Source organism: Canis lupus, assembly GCF_048164855.1.
Source record: "Canis lupus baileyi chromosome 16 unlocalized genomic scaffold, mCanLup2.hap1 SUPER_16_unloc_1, whole genome shotgun sequence".
Classification (NCBI taxonomy): Eukaryota; Metazoa; Chordata; class Mammalia; order Carnivora; family Canidae; genus Canis; species Canis lupus.
The window spans coordinates 330,613-348,785 of NW_027326424.1; the positions used below are offsets into that span (position 1 = coordinate 330,613).

The 18,173-nt window shown below is 39.1% G+C and overlaps 1 protein-coding gene across 25 annotated transcripts in view; it reads left to right on the forward strand.

Annotated features, from left to right (window-relative positions):
* Nucleotides 1–18,173, forward strand: part of LOC140629517 (membrane-associated guanylate kinase, WW and PDZ domain-containing protein 2-like) — a 316,400-nt gene that overhangs the window by 69,864 nt on the left and 228,363 nt on the right. For all 25 annotated transcript variants that reach the window (XR_012027371.1, XR_012027360.1, XR_012027359.1 and 22 more), the window contains exon 2: nt 5,695–5,910. Coding sequence is in view for 5 of the 25 variants with exons in the window: in XM_072819031.1 (XP_072675132.1) it covers nt 5,695–5,910 (216 nt within the window). In the remaining 20 variants the exon portion in view is untranslated. The remainder of the gene's footprint in view (nt 1–5,694; nt 5,911–18,173) is intronic.

The following is an 18,173-nucleotide window of genomic DNA, read 5'->3' on the forward strand; positions in this document are numbered from 1 at the left end:
CAGTGGGGCATTCGACTTTTGATTTTGGCTCAAGTCATGATCTCAGGGTCATGGGATGGAGTCCAGTGTTGGGCTCTCTGCTTAGCAAGGAGTCTGTCTGGGATTCTCTCTCTCTCTCTCTACTTCTGCCCCTTCCCTGTTCATGCAAGTGCTCGCTCTCTCTCTCAAATAAATAAATAAATCTTTAAAAAATAAAAGTGAGCTTTAAAATTCATTCTTCTCTTTGTTTTTTTTTAAGATTTTATTTATTTATTCATAAGAGACAGAGACAGAGACAGAGAGAGAGAGAGAAGCAGAGGCATAGGCAAAGGGAGAAGCAAGATATCTGCGGGAGCCTGGATGTGGGACTAGATCCTGGACCTCAGGATCACGCCCTGAACCGAAGATAGATGCTCAACCATTGAGCCACCAGGAGCCATTCTTCTCCTTGGCAATTGTAAATTTTTTAGGGAAGATGTTATCATCGTAAGTGATGTTGAAGAAATATTTGAAGGACCTGAAAACATAAAACTCTTACAAGAAAAGAGGGAAGAGCTCCTTGACATTAGTCTTGATTTCTTTATTTGATTTTTTGACATTGATGATAATTATTTGGGTATGACACCAAGACCACAAGCAACAAAAGTAAAAAATAAACAAGTGAGACTACATCATACTAAAAGACTTCTGCACAACGAAGGAAACCATCAACAAAAGCAACCTACTGAATGAGAGAAAATATCTGTAAATCATATTCTGATTAAATATATCCGAAATATATAAGGAATTCATACAACTCAATAGCAAAATAACAACAGTAACAACAACAATTAAAAAATGAGTAAAGAACTTGAACAGACATTTTTTTCAAAGAAGATATACGAATGGTCAATGAATACATGAAAAGGTGCTCAGTATCACTAATCACCAAGGAAATGCAAATCAAAATCATAATGAGATATCACTGAACACCTGTTAGATAAGCTTATCAAAAAGGCAAGAGAGAATAAGTGCTGGAAAGGATGTGGAGAAAAGGGAACCCTCTTGCACTGTTGGAGGGAATGTAAACTGGTGCAGCCACTGTGGAGAACAGTATGGAAGTTTCTCAAAAAAAACTAAAAGTAGAGCTACCATACCATCTTAGCAGTTCTACCTCTGGGTATTTATCTGAAGGAAATAAAGTCACTATCTTGAAGGGATATTTGCAATTCGTGTTTGTTGTATCATTATTTACAATAAGCAAAATGTGAAAACAGCATAAATGACCATCAAAGGATGGATGGATAAGGAGAATGTGGTGTATATACACACATACACACAATAGAATATTGTTCAGCCATAAAAAGAAGGAAATCTGCATGTTTGACAACATAGATGTATTCTGAGGGCGTTATACTGAGTGAAATAAGTCAGACACAAAGAGACAAGTACTATATGATCTCATTTACAGGTGAAATAAAAAAAGATTAAATAGAAACAAGTAGATTGGTTAGTTGCCAGGGGCAGGGAGTTTGGAGAAATTATTGAAGATGATCGAAAATTATAAACGTTTACTTATAAAATGAGTAAGTTCTAAAAATCTAATATACAATATAGAGTATGGTTATTATAGTTAGCAGTACTGTATTATGTACTTGAAAGTTGCTAAGAGGGTAGATCTGGAAAGTACACACACACATACACACACACCACAATAATGCTGAGGAAAGCAGAAATACTTGAATTCAAAATAAAAACTCAGTACTTTCCTTTCTTGCTACCACAAGTTTTGATCACAAATGAACCAGATGATATCTACACACTGCTTTGGCCCACTTAGCTGACCTGATACCCATATTTATTTTTAAATTAATGTTTGTCTCTTTGCATATTCTCTCTGGTTGGCCTTATGTGGTAATTCAGAAATATATTTAGACCAAAAACCTCTTATACTCCATTTATTTCATGCCGACTTTATAACACAAATAATTGCAGATTCAAAGTAATTATTTTATTAGTATATTCAACAGACCCATGTTAAGGATATGCCATGTTTACCATGATCTTGTAGAAGATACTCAGATAAATAAGAATAGAACCCCCACATAATTCATATTTAAGTAGGAGAATTTAGTCACCTACCAACAAACTTTTTTTTTTTTTTTAAGGAAAATCTTAAGAGTTTTAGTAAAGTTTTAGAAAAGTTCATTGGAAAGAGACCCCTTAGAATTGCCAGAATCAGAGATGTTACGGAGACAATGAGATTTGAGCTAAAAGTTTGAAATCCTTTTCTTACATATGCATGTTCAATTGTTTTTATCATAAGCAATAAATAACAAGTGTACCTCTCTGAATGCCCTGAAATCAGCTCTGAGCTATGTGAATAATTTTTAAGAGGAAAAAAAAAACCTACTAATGCTCTTTTTCATAGAGGGCTATAGTTAGTAAACTTTTTTCCCATATCTGTATAGCCATAACTGAGTTTTTAGTAAGTATTTCCAAATAGAAATGCCCCTCTAATTTTATCTCTGGCTTTCAGAACCCAACATCTGTGCGTGGTTTCAAAGTGGTGAAGTGAGGGTTTGCTGGCAGGGCAGGCAAGCCCTGGGAAACTCTTATTTCATAACAATATCACTTGGCTATGGGGCTAAAGACACAAAAGACAAGGGAATAGTTTCATGTGAGATGGGGGAGGGGATATCTAAGAAATTCCTTCCCTCTGAAATTGCTTTCGAAGGAAGATGGCCATTTGCTAGCATTCCATCTCATTATGCTATGACCAGAAGGCTGTGCAGCTCCCTAAAGGCAGATGCAAGGATGTATCATATCAAGTAGCTTTCTTTGGAGAACTTCCAATCGTGTTGTCCTGGCAGGACAGATAACGTACATATGGAGGATGCCTGGGTGGCTCAGCGGTTGAGCATCTGCCTTTAGCCCAGGGCATGATCCCGGGATCCAGGATCGAGTCCCACATTGGGCTCCCCGCGTGGGGCCTGCTTCTCCCTCTGCCTGTGTCTCTGCCTCTCTCTTTCTCTCATGAATAAATAACTAAATCTTTTTTAAAAAATAAAGTACATATGGAGATGTAAACTAATTGTAAAAGGAAAGATGGGTGTACAAACTGGCAATTCACTAGAGACGGCAAGACATACACAACTGAGTTAAGAGACCAGACTCTGATTTTGTATGTACTTAGGCAAGTAAAAATCCTCTAGATGCCATTTCCTCAGCTGTAAAATAAGAGGCTTGGACTAGAGTCTTCCAGGCCTGCATTTGCTGAAGTGAAGAGCTCCCAGCAGAGGAAGGATGGCATTTCAAGAGAAAAGGAGAAGGGAGTGTGTATCTGTAGGGGGAAAGGCTTAAGAAATGCATGGACATAGGAATGTGTAAAGTTATTTGGAGCCTAGGGTGCAAAGCAGTCTGTCCTTAGCCTTGGCTGTAGACATCCCCGCACCCTGCAGAGCCGGTCTCCAAATAGCTTCCCAATTACAAATCCAGGGCATTGCCTCTTCTTACTCTCCTCCCTCCCACACATGTTCCTATTTCAGTCTGCATCTTGGGACAATTACAAGCCTCAAATCCAAGCATTTCTAGGGTTGTTATCACAACTTCAGGATAGGATAAGCATAGCCCCAAAGTAAATGAAGGAATCCAGAGCTGAAGCCCATGAAAACAGCCCATGTTGGTGCCAACAAGAAACATCACACATGTTCCAACCTAGATTCACCTAGTAGGTCTTCGGTGAATTGAGGGTCAGGCTTGTGAACGAAGTGTACATGGCGCTAGGCAAAGAATCAGATGACCTGTATTTATGTCTTATCCAGCTCTGCCCTCAGGTATGTTGGTTGGTCTCACTGAGATTCAGTTTTCCCACGTTCCATAGGACAATATTGTCTTTGACTCTTTCAGATGTTTTTTTTTTTTTTGAGGCATAATATAAACTATTCAATATACATGGAAACTTTTTTGGAAAACATAAAGTGCTAAGCCAGGTAAGGAGTTTTCCAGATATGCTCACATATATTGAATTTATGCTTTATGGTAGTTGCTAGATTTTCTCTTTAAAACAGTAATAACTTTACTAGTTTTATTGCAGTACTCTTCCCAAAACATTTCCAATTATTATACGCTCTTATTACATTGAGGCTTCTCCCCACCCACCAGTGGTTAGCGATGTGAATGGAGGTAGAGGTTGTAAAAATGTGTGATGATGCAATAGAAATATGCAGGTAGAGATGAGTGTTTAGATAAACGTATTTGGAACTGAGTACTGTAAAATGCTAGATCTAAGAGCAGTCATTGACTTAAAATCCATCTGTGAAAAATGTTTATTGACTTTCTCAAATGTGGTAACAGTAAGCTTTTTTTTCTTTAACATCCTATAAATAATAATGTGCTGTGCTTTTATCAGTAGGTAGCAACATAACTAGGTAATATAAACTCACTTTCCAAATGTAAACAATAAGCCTTCAGAAATTATTTAATTGACATTGCGATAGCTTTCTAAAAATTGTCTTTGGCCATTTTAATTTCATAATAATATTATCACATTTCTCATTGCAGCTCTGTGGACACAACTGTCTAGAGCATGGTAGGATCTTCATATTCAATAGCTATAATGAGATAATTATCTATTTTATCTTTGGATTGAATAGTCTGACTTGTTAGAATTGAGGGCACAACTTTAAAGGCAGTTTTTATTTTGTTTGCATAAGTTTTCCTTCCACCAGTAGCATATTAAATATATTTACAAAACACCACGATGTTCTTTACCAATCAAAATCTTAAACTATAAATAATTTCCTTAAATATATAAAGATGCTCACTTGGTAAGCATTGATTCCGTGGCTACTATGTGTCAGGCTGTTATTACAGAGAGAAATAAGAATTCATCTCCCCTGTTAAGAGGTCTCACAGACTGATGGGAGGAACAGATATTCCATAGCTCAGATCATGAGAGCTATGATTAGGGCAGTAGGCCCACAGTCAGCAGCCATGAGAACCACTGAACTGGCCTGGTGATACCCCTCTGGGCAGGTCACTGTGGACATCAAGGAAAACAGTCAAAGCCTTTTGAAAGCTACAGAAAAAGCACAATATACTTTGCCTTTCCAGACTGTTGTGAGATATGCTTTAAAAAAAAAAAACTACGAATTGCCTCTGGGAGGCTCAGTCAGTTAAGCATCTGACTCTTGGTTTCAGCTCAGGTCACGATCTTCAGTTCCTGAGATCAAGACTTGCCCATCTGGCTCCATGATCAGTACAGCCTCTGTTTCTCTGCCTCTCCCTCTGCCCTTCCCCCTGCCCATACTCTCTCTCTCTCTTTTTCAAATAATAAATAAATCTTTAAAAAAAAAAGTTATCTGCACCCTCAATCAGACATAATTATTTTTAAAAAGGTTATAATCAGGCATATCAAATTTTAAAAATATTTTTGAAATAGCTTTGAACAATATGAGACTAATACATAAGACTATATTTTGGTTTGGCAAAAGGTGAAAATGAAGATAAATCTGTATCTTTATTTAAGCATTAAAGCCCAATATAGTAAAAGCAACAAATAAAGATGCATATAAAAATGTGAAAGGAGACAAAGCCATATATCTGTATGCATGTAAAATACACGTATGTGCAAGAAACAGGATATACATTTATCAATATAATTTCTATTTTTTACAGACTGTACACACAGTAAGAGAAATATCTAACTCCCTGAAGTTTTGGTATCATTTGCAGACAATTACTACGGCACGCCAAAGCCTCCAGCAGAACCAGCACCATTATTATTAAATGTAACAGACCAGATACTTCCGGGAGCCACTCCAAGTGCTGAAGGAAAACGGAAGAGGAATAAATCAGTGAGCAACATGGAGAAAGCCAGTATAGAGCCTGCCGAGGAAGAAGAGGAAGAGAGGCCTGTGGTCAATGGAAATGGAGTAGTAGTAACACCAGGTTAGTCATTTAACATATGTACATATTTATATGTATGATTGATTATAGTTAACCTCAGAGAGAGAGGATTCTAATATCAAATGGAAAGGACATAATTCTTGTATCCCTTTTATTAGTTTTAATTTCGACATATAAACCAATTAGTTTATGTTCCTCGGTTTTTTGTTTCATATACACAGTATTAATAGAAATCTAATGAACTATTTCTACATTTTAGAAAATATTACAAGTCATGAATATGATTGTATAAAGTTCTGGGATCTTTGCTAATTAAAATTAGGTAAAATCTATCCTTAGAAATCTTACTATACTCACTGTTCTGGAAAAAGAGGTTGTTTCATGTGATTTAGTTAACAACTTCAATGAACACTGTACTCAAAATGACTAGAGCTACACCATGTCTGTATATTTTTCTCTCCACCCTTACTATCTAATCTGGCAATGTGGAGAAAGCATCTTTAGACATTGACTTCGTAAAGGCACCTACCCTTGAACAAGGAAAAGGCTTGTTATCTTTTTTATTTATGATCTATCATATCACATATATAAAGAAGAGCAGGCAGATATAAAGTGTGTTTGCACAAGGGTATGGCTTTGCTATTTTCTTGTGCTTATTACTAACTGAGTGCCAAATTTTATTATAATTATAAAATTAGTTTTTTTTCCTTACATTACTTATGATTAAATGTTAAAGCAAAACTATGGCATTCTTTTTTTATATACTTTTTTAAAAGATTTTATTTATTTATTCATGAGACACACAGAAAGAGAGAGAGAGAGAGAGAGAGAGAGGCAGAGATAGAAACAGGCTCCATGCAAGGAGCCCGACGTGGGACTTGATCCCGGGTCTCCAGGATCACGCCCCGGGCTGAAGGCAGCGCTAAACTGCTGAGCCACCCAGGCTGCCCTAACTATGGCATTCTTATAGCCTCTAAGCTTGGAGTAAATTTCCAAAGTTTTATTAGTTATTTATTTTTTAATAACAGCATACTAGTAGGCATTGAAAATCTAAGAACTGAAAAGCTCTTGAAAAAAATGTTAACACATGAACTTCTCATACATATTATTTTTTTAAGATTTTATTTATTTATTCGTAGAGACAGAGAGAGAGAGAGAGAGAGAGGCGGAGAAGCAGGCCCCATTCAGGGAGCCCGATGTGGGACTCGACCCTGGGTCTCCAGGATCACACCCCAGGCTGCAGGTGGAGCTAAACTGCTGCACCACGGGGGCTGCCCCACATAATTCATAATTATGAATAAGGAAGGTTAAGAAATAAGCTTATGAAATGTTGATAAAAATAATAGAGCATGAAAATTAAAATACTACGTCACTATAGAAACTGTACAATGATAATTAAAAATAGAGACATCAAAATAGTTGTAGGAAATATACTATTATTATTTAATATATTATTATTAATTACAAAAATGTTTTTCCTCAAACATAGGGAGACCAAAATCTAATCTATTCCAATCAGTGTGTAAAACCTTAAAAAGTGATTTCATCTTGATTTCTCAGAGGAGGACAGCCTCCTCCATAAATGCAATGGTGAAAAACTTATGCTCTGTTCCTACCAATCACCAATTTCTGTATATAAATGCTAAAGATCACTATTGTACATAATGTAACTTGCTTACTAAAGACCCTGTGCCGGAAAAAAATGTGATGCGGTTCAGAAGGTGAAGAACTAAGTAAATGTATATGAGAGGAAAGCAATTTATAGGTCTATAGGTAATTTTCAAGCAATTAGATACCTTTTCTGTTCTGATTCTGAAATACCTTTGTCAAAATATTTATTTTTCATTATGTAATGGATTTTGAATTAAGTTGGTAGTACATAGTTTTCTTAGCTATCTTTGATATGAGAAGCAAAATGATTCAGCCAAGTGGAAGCAGTAATCACAAAAAAACAAAGTTGGAGATCAAAAAGCAGTTACAGAGTTTGTTACTGATTAATACCTTACAGCTAAAAACATAAAATATTTGCCCTTGGTTGGGCCTGAATCGTTGGTTTCTATTGCATTTCTACTCTGTATAAGGCAAATCAAATGAAGTATTCTTGACATACATTTATTTGTAAATTAGAAATTTATTTAATTGGGCGTCATAGTAAATGTAGAAAGCACCATTCCTTTCAATTCATATATTAGACATAAGGAATTGGGTTTGGTTTGTTTGTGAGTTTGGGCTAGGCAGGAGGGGTCCCAAGGTACATGGATTGGTTTGCACTCTTCTTAAGCAGCCCTAACAGTATGTCTGTCCCTGGACCTCTCAGCCTGAGGACGGTAGAGAACAACTACCCAGGCCAACTCTGGGATGTCTGGATAGTCAATAGATGCCACAAATGCCAACAGATGCTTGCAGTGGCTCTGTAAGCCTGGCTGGACTTCTCTGTCCCTTATGGGAGATGAGACATATGTAAATTAGGCGGCTCTTTGCCCAGTGTTCAAAGATGGAGAAAACAGCCCCAAACCAGAAATTGGTCCTTCATCCTTTATTAGAATATCCAATAGAAACTTTAGGGTTCACATTGCCTCCTTCCCATACATATTCACTCAGATCTTCATCTTTTGAACTTTGTCACGTTTTTTTCTAGCATAGGGTCTTTATCCTGCCTTTTTTCTTCCCATACATGTTTACCAGATGTAAGACACTTTAAACAATATTGAGAAAATTCTTGCTTAAATTTTAGTTACCGCCCTGTATCAACTAAGAGCCTATAATACTAATTAACATCAGATGTCAATTCAGAGCATAAATAGTACAATCGATGAGGTGCATTTAGAAAGTGAGAAAAGCTTACTGAGGTACTTTTATTCCATTACATAAAAATGCTGATAATACCGATAATAAATAATGTAAAAATTAACCTCTTGTGGATGCTAACCATGTTCTAGAAACTCTTTAACTTCATTATGTGTACTAGTTCAGTTATTTCTCCTAACAGATTTTACGGGTTAGGTACTATTTCATAGAATAGGACACTGAGGCACACTACTGTTAAGTAATTTGCCCAGAAACTGGGATTTATTTATAGGAAATATCGATCCAGAAGCATGTTCTTAGCTGCTATGCTATCTGAGTGTAATAGCACCAATAGAAGCATAAATACATTTCTCAGCAACATGTACGTACATGATCATTATTTTACTTGTACCTCTTTAAAAGTGGCATTATTAGTTTCTACCTACTACAAGTTTCTTATTTCTTTCATTTCTGGAAATCATGTACAACTCCACTTATGTGGCTCTGTGGTTATTAAAAAAATCGTATTTTTAAAAAATATTCTGCATGCATTTAAGCATCAAGCCTACCAATCTTGGGCAGCCCTGGTGGCATAGAGGTTTAATGAAGCCCGGGGTGTGATCTTGGAGATCCAGGATTGAGTCCCATGTCAGGCTTCCTGTATGGAGTCTGCTTCTTCCTCTGCCTGTGTCTCTGTCTCTATGAATAAATAAAATCTTAAAAAAAAAAAAAAAAGCCTACCAATCTTTAACTCCTTATGTTTTACTGAAATGAATTATTCTCGCTAGGTAAATAAAGGTTTTAGAAGAGTCCTCAATTTACTTCTACTACTCGTTTTCTTCATCGCTTCTCCTTTAGACTTAAACTTAGAACTATACATTCCTTTTAGTTTCAGGCCATATTTATGTAAAGTTTGTGTACATGAAGCTCTACTGACCTGTAACATTGTCCACGAATAGTCAAGTATTTTAAGTGAATAATTAATGTTAGGCTCCCTTTTTTGGTTGGAATTACATCAAACAGATGGAGTTAGCCCATATCACCTAGAAAAGCCATGGGATGATCTTTCAGTGTCTCAGATCAGAAATGTTTCTCTCTCTGACATATGTCACTTTGATGATAGAAATCAGTATTGTTCTATCCGTAGAAATGTAGCTTTAACCTGGTTAATACTGACAGTCACAAAAATAACAATGAAAATAAATAATGGCAACTCTCCTTTAATGAATGCATAAGATGTGCTAGACATATAGCCCATACGTTATTTCTTGTCCCATAACCATGGTATGCTTACTTATCAAAGAATATGCTGAAACTTAGCTTAAGGTACTTAACTAAGGTAATAATTATTTAGTAACAGTGTTAAGATCTGGACCCAGGAACACCCGAACTCATCCTGTCCCCATCACCTTTGCTGGGCTGTTAACTATGTTGAGGACAGCATGACTCCTGACCTCCATAAGGTAAAATCAGTCTTTCAGCTCAGTGTATTTCATTACATTGTATTCTGTTATATTTGTCCTTCAGTGAATGTGTGGCTGCAGTGTTAGATCGAATGCTTGCAAAGATGATACAGCTTTACATCATCTTAGAAAATCTGTCTTTAAACTGATACTTAAAAATCATATCCCCAGGAAACCTTTCCTTGACATTAACCTCACCTATATTTAGGCATCTTTATCTTGTTAGAGTTGACATCCAGCCCCATAGCTTGAAATACTGTCGATTACCCGTAGCCTTCACTTTCCTCTAATGTCCCAGGGCCATATCTCTAACTGCTGCCCACTGGACTGCCCCTCCTAAGCATTTCTGTAGCATCTTAAATGCAACATTCCTGGGACTCGGGGATCACAACCTGAGCCCAAGGCAGATGCTCAACCCCTGAGCCACCCAGGCATCCCTCAGCCACATTCTTATACCAGCTTGTGCAGAGCACCCGCTCTTCCTGAAATGAACCCTAGTGCAGCTAGCACAAGAGTGAGAGGATTCAGTCCTGCTGCAGGGGGATTTATAGACAGACCATCTGGAACTGTGGAGAAAGTGGAGATGTCTCTGAGAGAACTCTCGGTTCGAGTCCAGACTCCGTTGTTTGCTCTGTGACATTAAGCAAGTTGTCTAACTGTTCCCAGCTTTGCTTTTGTCTCTAACGTGAGGTTAATACTGCTTGTGCTCTCTCTGTCAAATAAATAAAATCTATTACAAAAATAAAATTTTTTTAACTTTTTGAATAATGTCTGTTTTAAGATTTATTTTATTATTTATTTATGAGAGAGAGAGAGAGAGAGAGAGAGGGAGAGAGATTGGCAGAGACACAGGAGGAGGGAGAAGCAGACTCCATGCCGGGAGCCCGATGTGGGACTTGATCCCGGGACTCCAGGATCGCACCCTGGGCCAAAGGCAGGCGCCAAACCACTGAGTTACCCACGGATCCCCATGTCTCAGTTTTAGAATAGACTTCCAGAACAAAAATAATACCAGGAGTTCCATATACCTCACATCCAGTCCCCATATTAACATCTTTAATTAATGTGGTGTACTTGTAACGATTAGTGACTCAATATTGATACAGTATTGAATGAACTCTACACTTTATTCAGATTTTCTTAGTTTTGATCTAATATCCTTTTTTCTGGGCCAGGATGTCCCCTTGGGCTCCTCTGAGCTGTGACACTTCCTCAGACTTTCCCTGTTTTTGATGATCTTAACATTTTTTTGATGGCCTTGACATTTTTGAGGCATCCCGATCAGGTATTTTGTAGATTGTCCCTCCGCTAGAATACTACTCTTGATTAGATGATGAGGAGTTGACAACCACTCCCCCCATCCATACTTTACTCTTGAAAGGGTGGGGGTGACAAAGAAAGAAAGAAAGAAAGAAAGAAAGAAAGAAAGAAAGAAAGTCAGTCACTATGGGCAGCCTACACTACTGTGGAAAGTTATGCTCTACTTCCTTGAGGGCAAAAATACCTGCATAAATTTTTGGAATTCTTCAGCACAGATTTGTTTATTTTCCCCTCATATATTTAGTTATTCAATTATCTATATCAAGATAGATTCATGAACATTTATTTTTTTACTTTGGGTTAAAATCCATTGCGACTATACTCAGATTGTTTCCCGACTTTGGATATTATAGGAATAACTTCAGTTGGATTCTGTATGCCTTTTTTTTTTTTTTTTTTTTTTTTTTTTAGAGTTAAAAGACTTTCTTTATTTTGTATTTATTTATTTATTTATTTATTTTTTTATTTTTTTATTTTTTTATTTTTATTTTTTATTTTTTATTTTTTTTTATTGGTGTTCAATTTACTAACATACAGAATAACACCCAGTGCCCGTCACCCATTCACTCCCACCCCCCGCCCTCCTCCCCTTCTACCACCCCTAGTTCGTTTCCCAGAGTTAGCAGTCTTTACGTTCTGTCTCCCTTTCTGATATTTCCCACACATTTCTTCTACCTTCCCTTATTTTCCCTTTCACTATTATTTATATTCCCCAAATGAATGAGAACATATAATGTTTGTCCTTCTCCGACTGACTTACTTCACTCAGCATAATACCCTCCAGTTCCATCCACGTTGAAGCAAATGGTGGGTATTTGTCATTTCTAATAGCTGAGTAATATTCCATTGTATACATAAACCACATCTTCTTTATCCATTCATCTTTCGTTGGACACCGAGGCTCCTTCCACAGTTTGGCTATCGTGGCCATTGCTGCTAGAAACATCGGGGTGCAGGTGTCCCGGCGTTTCATTGCATTTGTATCTTTGGGGTAAATCCCCAACAGTGCAATTGCTGGGTCGTAGGGCAGGTATATTTTTAACTGTTTGAGGAACCGCCACACAGTTTTCCAGAGTGGCTGCACCAGTTCACATTCCCACCAACAGTGTAAGAGGGTTCCCTTTTCTCCGCATCCTCTCCAACATTTGTTGTTTCCTGCCTTGTTAATTTTCCCCATTCTCACTGGTGTGAGGTGGTATCTCATTGTGGTTTTGATTTGTATTTCCCTGATGGCAAGTGATGCAGAGCATTTTCTCATATGCATGTTGGCCATGTCTATGTCTTCCTCTGTGAGATTTCTGTTCATGTCTTTTGCCCATTTCATGATTGGATTGTTTGTTTCTTTGGTGTTGAGTTTAATAAGTTCTTTATAGATCTTGGAAACTAGCCCTTTGTCTGATATGTCATTTGCAAATATCTTCTCCCATTCTGTAGGTTGTCTTTGAGTTTTGTTGACTGTATCCTTTGCTGTGCAAAAGCTTCTTATCTTGATGAAGTCCCAATAGTTCATTTTTGCTTTTGTTTCTTTTGCCTTCGTGGATGTATCTTGCAAGAAGTTACTATGGCCGAGTTCAAAAAGGGTGTTGCCTGTGTTCTTCTCTAGGATTTTGATAGAATCTTGTCTCACATTTAGATCTTTCATCCATTTTGAGTTTATCTTTGTGTATGGTGAAAGAGAGTGGTCTAGTTTCATTCTTCTGCATGTGGATGTCCAATTTTCCCAGCACCATTTATTGAAGAGACTGTCTTTCTTCCAATGGATAGTCTTTCCTCCTTTATCGAATATTAGTTTCCCATAAAGTTCAGGGTCCACTTCTGGATTCTCTATTCTGTTCCACTGATCTATGTGTCTGTTTTTGTGCCAGTACCACACTGTCTTGATGACCACAGCTTTGTAGTACAACCTGAAATCTGGCATTGTGATGCCCCCAGATATGGTTTTCTTTTTTAAAATTCCCCGGGCTATTCGGGGTCTTTTCTGATTCCACACAAATCTTAAAATAATTTGTTCTAACTCTCTGAAGAAAGTCCATGGTATTTTGATAGGGATTGCATTAAACGTGTATATTGCCCTGGGTAACATTGACATTTTCACAATATTAATTCTGCCAATCCATGAGCATGGAATATTTTTCCATCTCTTTGTGTCTACCTCAATTTCTTTCAGAAGTGTTCTATAGTTTTGAGGGTATAGATCCTTTACATCTTTGGTGAGGTTTATTCCTAGGTATCTTATGCTTTTGGGTGCAATTGTAAATGGGATTGACTCCTTAATTTCTCTTTCTTCAGTCTCATTGTTAGTGTATAGAAATGCCACTGACTTCTGGGCATTGATTTTGTATCCTGCCACGCTACCGAATTGCTGTATGAGTTCTAGCAATCTTGGGGTGGAGACTTTTGGGTTTTCTATGTAGAGTATCATGTCATCGGCGAAGAGGGAGAGTTTGACTTCTTCTTTGCCAATTTGAATGCCTTTAATGTCTTTTTGTTGTCTGATTGCTGAGGCTAGGACTTCCAGTACTATGTTGAATAGCAGTGGTGAGAGTGGACATCCCTGTCTTGTTCCTGATCTTAGGGGAAAGGCTCCCAGTGCTTCCCCATTGAGAATGATATTTGCTGTGGGCTTTTCATAGATGGCTTTTAAGATGTCGAGGAATGTTCCCTCTATCCCTACACTCTGAAGAGTTTTGATCAGGAATGGATGCTGTATTTTGTCAAATGCTTTCTCTGCATCCAATGAGAGGATCATATGGTTCTTGGTTTTTCTCTTGCTGATATGATGAATCACATTGATTGTTTTACGGGTGTTGAACCAGCCTTGTGTCCCAGGGATAAATGCTACTTGGTCATGGTGAATAATTTTCTTAATGTATTGTTGGATCCTATTGGCCAGTATCTTGTTGAGAATTTTTGCATCCATGTTCATCAGGGATATTGGTCTGTAATTCTCCTTTTTGGCGGGGTCTTTGTCTGGCTTTGGAATTAAGGTGATGCTGGCTTCATAGAACGAATTTGGAAGTACTCCATCTCTTTCTATCTTTCCAAACAGCTTTAGGAGAATAGGTATGATTTCTTCTTTAAACGTTTGATAAAATTCTCCTGGGAAGCCATCTGGCCCTGGACTCTTGTGTCTTGGGAGGTTTTTGATGACTGCTTCAATTTCCTCCCTGGTTATTGGCCTGTTCAGGTTTTCTATTTCTTCCTGTTCCAGTTTTGGTAGTTTGTGGCTTTCCAGGAATGCGTCCATTTCTTCTAGATTGCCTATTTTATTGGCGTATAGCTGTTCATAATATGTTTTTAAAATCGTTTGTATTTCCTTGGTGTTGGTAGTGATCTCTCCTTTCTCATTCATGATTTTATTAATTTGAGTCTTCTCTCTCTTCTTTTTACTAAGGCTGGCTAATGGTTTATCTATCTTATTAATTCTTTCAAAGAACCAACTCCTGGTTCTGTTGATCTGTTCCACAGTTCTTCTGGTCTCGATTTCGTTGAGTTCTGCTCGAATCTTTATTAACTCCCTTCTTCTCTTGGGTGTAGGATCTATTTGCTGTTTTTTCTCTAGCTCCTTTATGTGTAAGGTTAGCTTTTGTATTTGAGTTCTTTCCAGTTTTTGAATGGATGCTTGTATTGCAATGTATTTCCCCCTTAGGACTGCTTTTGCTGCGTCCCAAAGATTTTGAACGGTTGTATCTTCATTCTCATTAGTTTCCATGAATCTTTTTAATTCTTCCTTAATTTCCTGGTTGACCCTTTTATCTTTTAGCAGGATGGTCCTTAACCTCCAAGTGTTTGAGGTCCTTCCAAACTTCTTGTTGTGATTTAGTTCTAATTTCAAGGCATTATGGTCCGAGAATATGCAGGGGACAATCCCAATCTTTTGGTATCGGTTCAGACCCGATTTGTGACCCAATATGTGGTCTATTCTGGAGAAAGTTCCATGTGCGCTTGAGAAGAATGTGTATTCAGTTGAGTTTGGATGTAAAGTTCTGTAGATATCTGTGAAATCCATCTGGTCCAGTGTATCATTTAAAGCTCTCGTTTCTTTGGAGATGTTTTGCTTAGAAGACCTATCGAGTATAGAAAGAGCTAGATTGAAGTCACCAAGTATAAGTGTATTATTATCTAAGTATTTCTTCACTTTGGTTAATAATTGATTGATATATTTGGCAGCTCCCACATTCGGAGCATATATATTGAGGATTGTTAAGTCCTCTTGTTGAATAGATCCTTTAAGTATGATATAGTGTCCCTCTTCATCTCTCACTACAGTCTTTGGGGTAAATTTTAGTTTATCTGATATAAGGATGGCTACCCCTGCTTTCTTTTGAGGACCATTCGAATGGTAAATGGTTCTCCAACCTTTTATTTTCAGGCTGTAGGTGTCCTTCTGTCTAAAATGAGTCTCTTGTAGACAGCAAATAGATGGGTCCTGTTTTTTTATCCAGTCTGAAACCCTGCGCCTTTTGATGGGGTCATTAAGCCCGTTCACATTCAGAGTTACTATTGAGAGATATGAGTTTAGTGTCATCATGATATCTATTCAGTCTTTGTTTTTGTGGACTGTTCCACTGAACTTCTTCTTAAAGGGGAATTTTAAGAGGCCCCCTTAAAATTTCTTGCAGAGCTGGTTTGGAGGTCACATATTCTTTTAGTTGCTGCCTGTCTTGGAAGCTCTTTATCTCTCCTTCCATTTTGAATGAGAGCCTTGCTGGATAAAGTATTCTTGGTTGCATGTTCTTCTCATTTAGGACCCTGAATATATCCTGCCAGCCCTTTCTGGCCTGCCAGGTCTCTGTGGAGAGGTCTGCTGTTACCCTAATACTCCTCCCCATAAAAGTCAGGGATTTCTTGTCTCTTGCTGCTTTAAGGATCTTCTCTTTATCTTTGGAATTTGCAAGCTTCACAATTAAATGTCGAGGTGTTGAACGGTTTTTATTGATTTTAGGGGGGGATCTCTCTATTTCCTGGATCTGAATGCCTGTTTCCCTTCCCAGATTAGGAAAGTTTTCAGCTAGAATTTGTTCAAATACATATTCTGGCCCTCTGTCCCTTTCGGCGCCCTCGGGAACCCCAATTAAACGTAGGTTTTTCTTCCTCAGGCTGTCGTTTATTTCCCTTAATCTATCTTCATGGTCTTTTAATTGTTTGTCTCTTTTTTCCTCAGTTTCCCTCTTTGCTATCAACTTGTCTTCTAGGTCACTCACTCGTTCTTCCACCTCGTTAACCCTCGTCGTTAGGACTTCTAGTTTGGATTGCATCTCATTCAATTGATTTTTAATTTCTGCCTGATTAGCTCTAAATTCTGCAGTCATGAAGTCTCTTGAGTCCTTTATACTTTTTTCTAGAGCCACCAGTAGCTGTATAATAGTGCTTCTGAATTGGCTTTCTGACATTGAATTGTAATCCAGATTTTGTAACTCTGTGGGAGAGAGGACTGTTTCTGATTCTTTCTTTTGAGGTGAGGTTTTCCTTCTAGTCATTTTGCTCAGTGCAGAGTGGCCAAAAGCAAGTTGTATTGGGAAAAAGAGAAAAAGAGAGGAGAGAAAGAAGGAAAGAAAAGAGAAAGAGAAAAAAAAAGGGAAGAAAAAGAAAAAAAAAAACGAAAAAAAAAAGAAAAGAAGAAAAAGAGAAAGAAAAAGAAAGGAGAAAAAAAGGTGGTGGGGGAAGGAAACAAATCAAAAAGCAAAACAAAACAAAAACAAAAACAAAAACAAAAACAAACAAACAAAAAAAGAACCACCGGGGAGTATCTTCTGATTCTGTGTTCTTTAAGTCCCTTGGCTTCTCCTGGAAGTTGTCAGTCTAGCTGGTGTTCTGGGGGAGGGGCCTGTTGTGCTGATTCTCAGGTGTTAGCAGTTGGGGGAGCTGCTGTGCCCCTGCCTGGTGCAGGGCTCAGTGGGGGTTGTTTACCCCCTGAGGCCGCAGGAGGAACAGCCCCAGTGGCGAGGCAGCTCTGGAAACCTGGATTCAGCTCCGGCAGGAACTCCGTCTGCAGGGCCTGGAGGCTCCGGGGCGGGGCCGCTGATCTGCTCAGCTGGGGCGGAGCGTCCTTGCTGTCCTGGGCCCTCCCGGCCTCTGCCTGTCCCGGGGGAGGCCGGATCCTGGGCTGTGTCCCGGCGCCCTGTGCTCCGGAGCCTGCGCTGGTGGATTCGCGCTCCCGGGCCGCGCAGCCCCTTCCGCGGAGCTGCCGCCCAAGCCCCTCCGAGCTGCTCCTGGAACCGCGCAGGCCCCTCTGCACGGAGCCTCTTCCTCTGCCCGAGCCCCTTCGAGCTGCTCCTGGGGCCGCGCAGCCCCCTCCGCGGAGCCGCCGCCCGAGCCCCCCGAGCTGCTCCGGGTCCCGCCGGTCCCGCCGGGTCCCGCCGTGCGCGCTGCAGCCCTTAGGGAGCTCGGCGCACTCTCCTGGGCGCGCAGTTGCTGTTACTGTCCCGGGGAGCCCGAGGGCATCCTCGCCCTCCTGGGTCCTGCTCCAACTCCCTGCGAGCCCCTTTCCGCCCGGGAAGGTCGGTGCAGCTCCTGCTCCTCCGGGACGGGGCTCTCCTGTCCTGGGGACACTCGCCCCGGCCTCAGCCCGGCTCCTCGCGGGGCCCCTCCCCCTTGGAGGCCTTTGTTTCTTTATTTCTTTTTCCCCGTCTTCCTACCTTGATAGATGCACGAACTCTTCTCACTGTAGCGTTCCAGCTGGTCTCTCTTTAAATCTCAGGCCGAATTCATAGGGATTCTGTATGCCTTTGATGC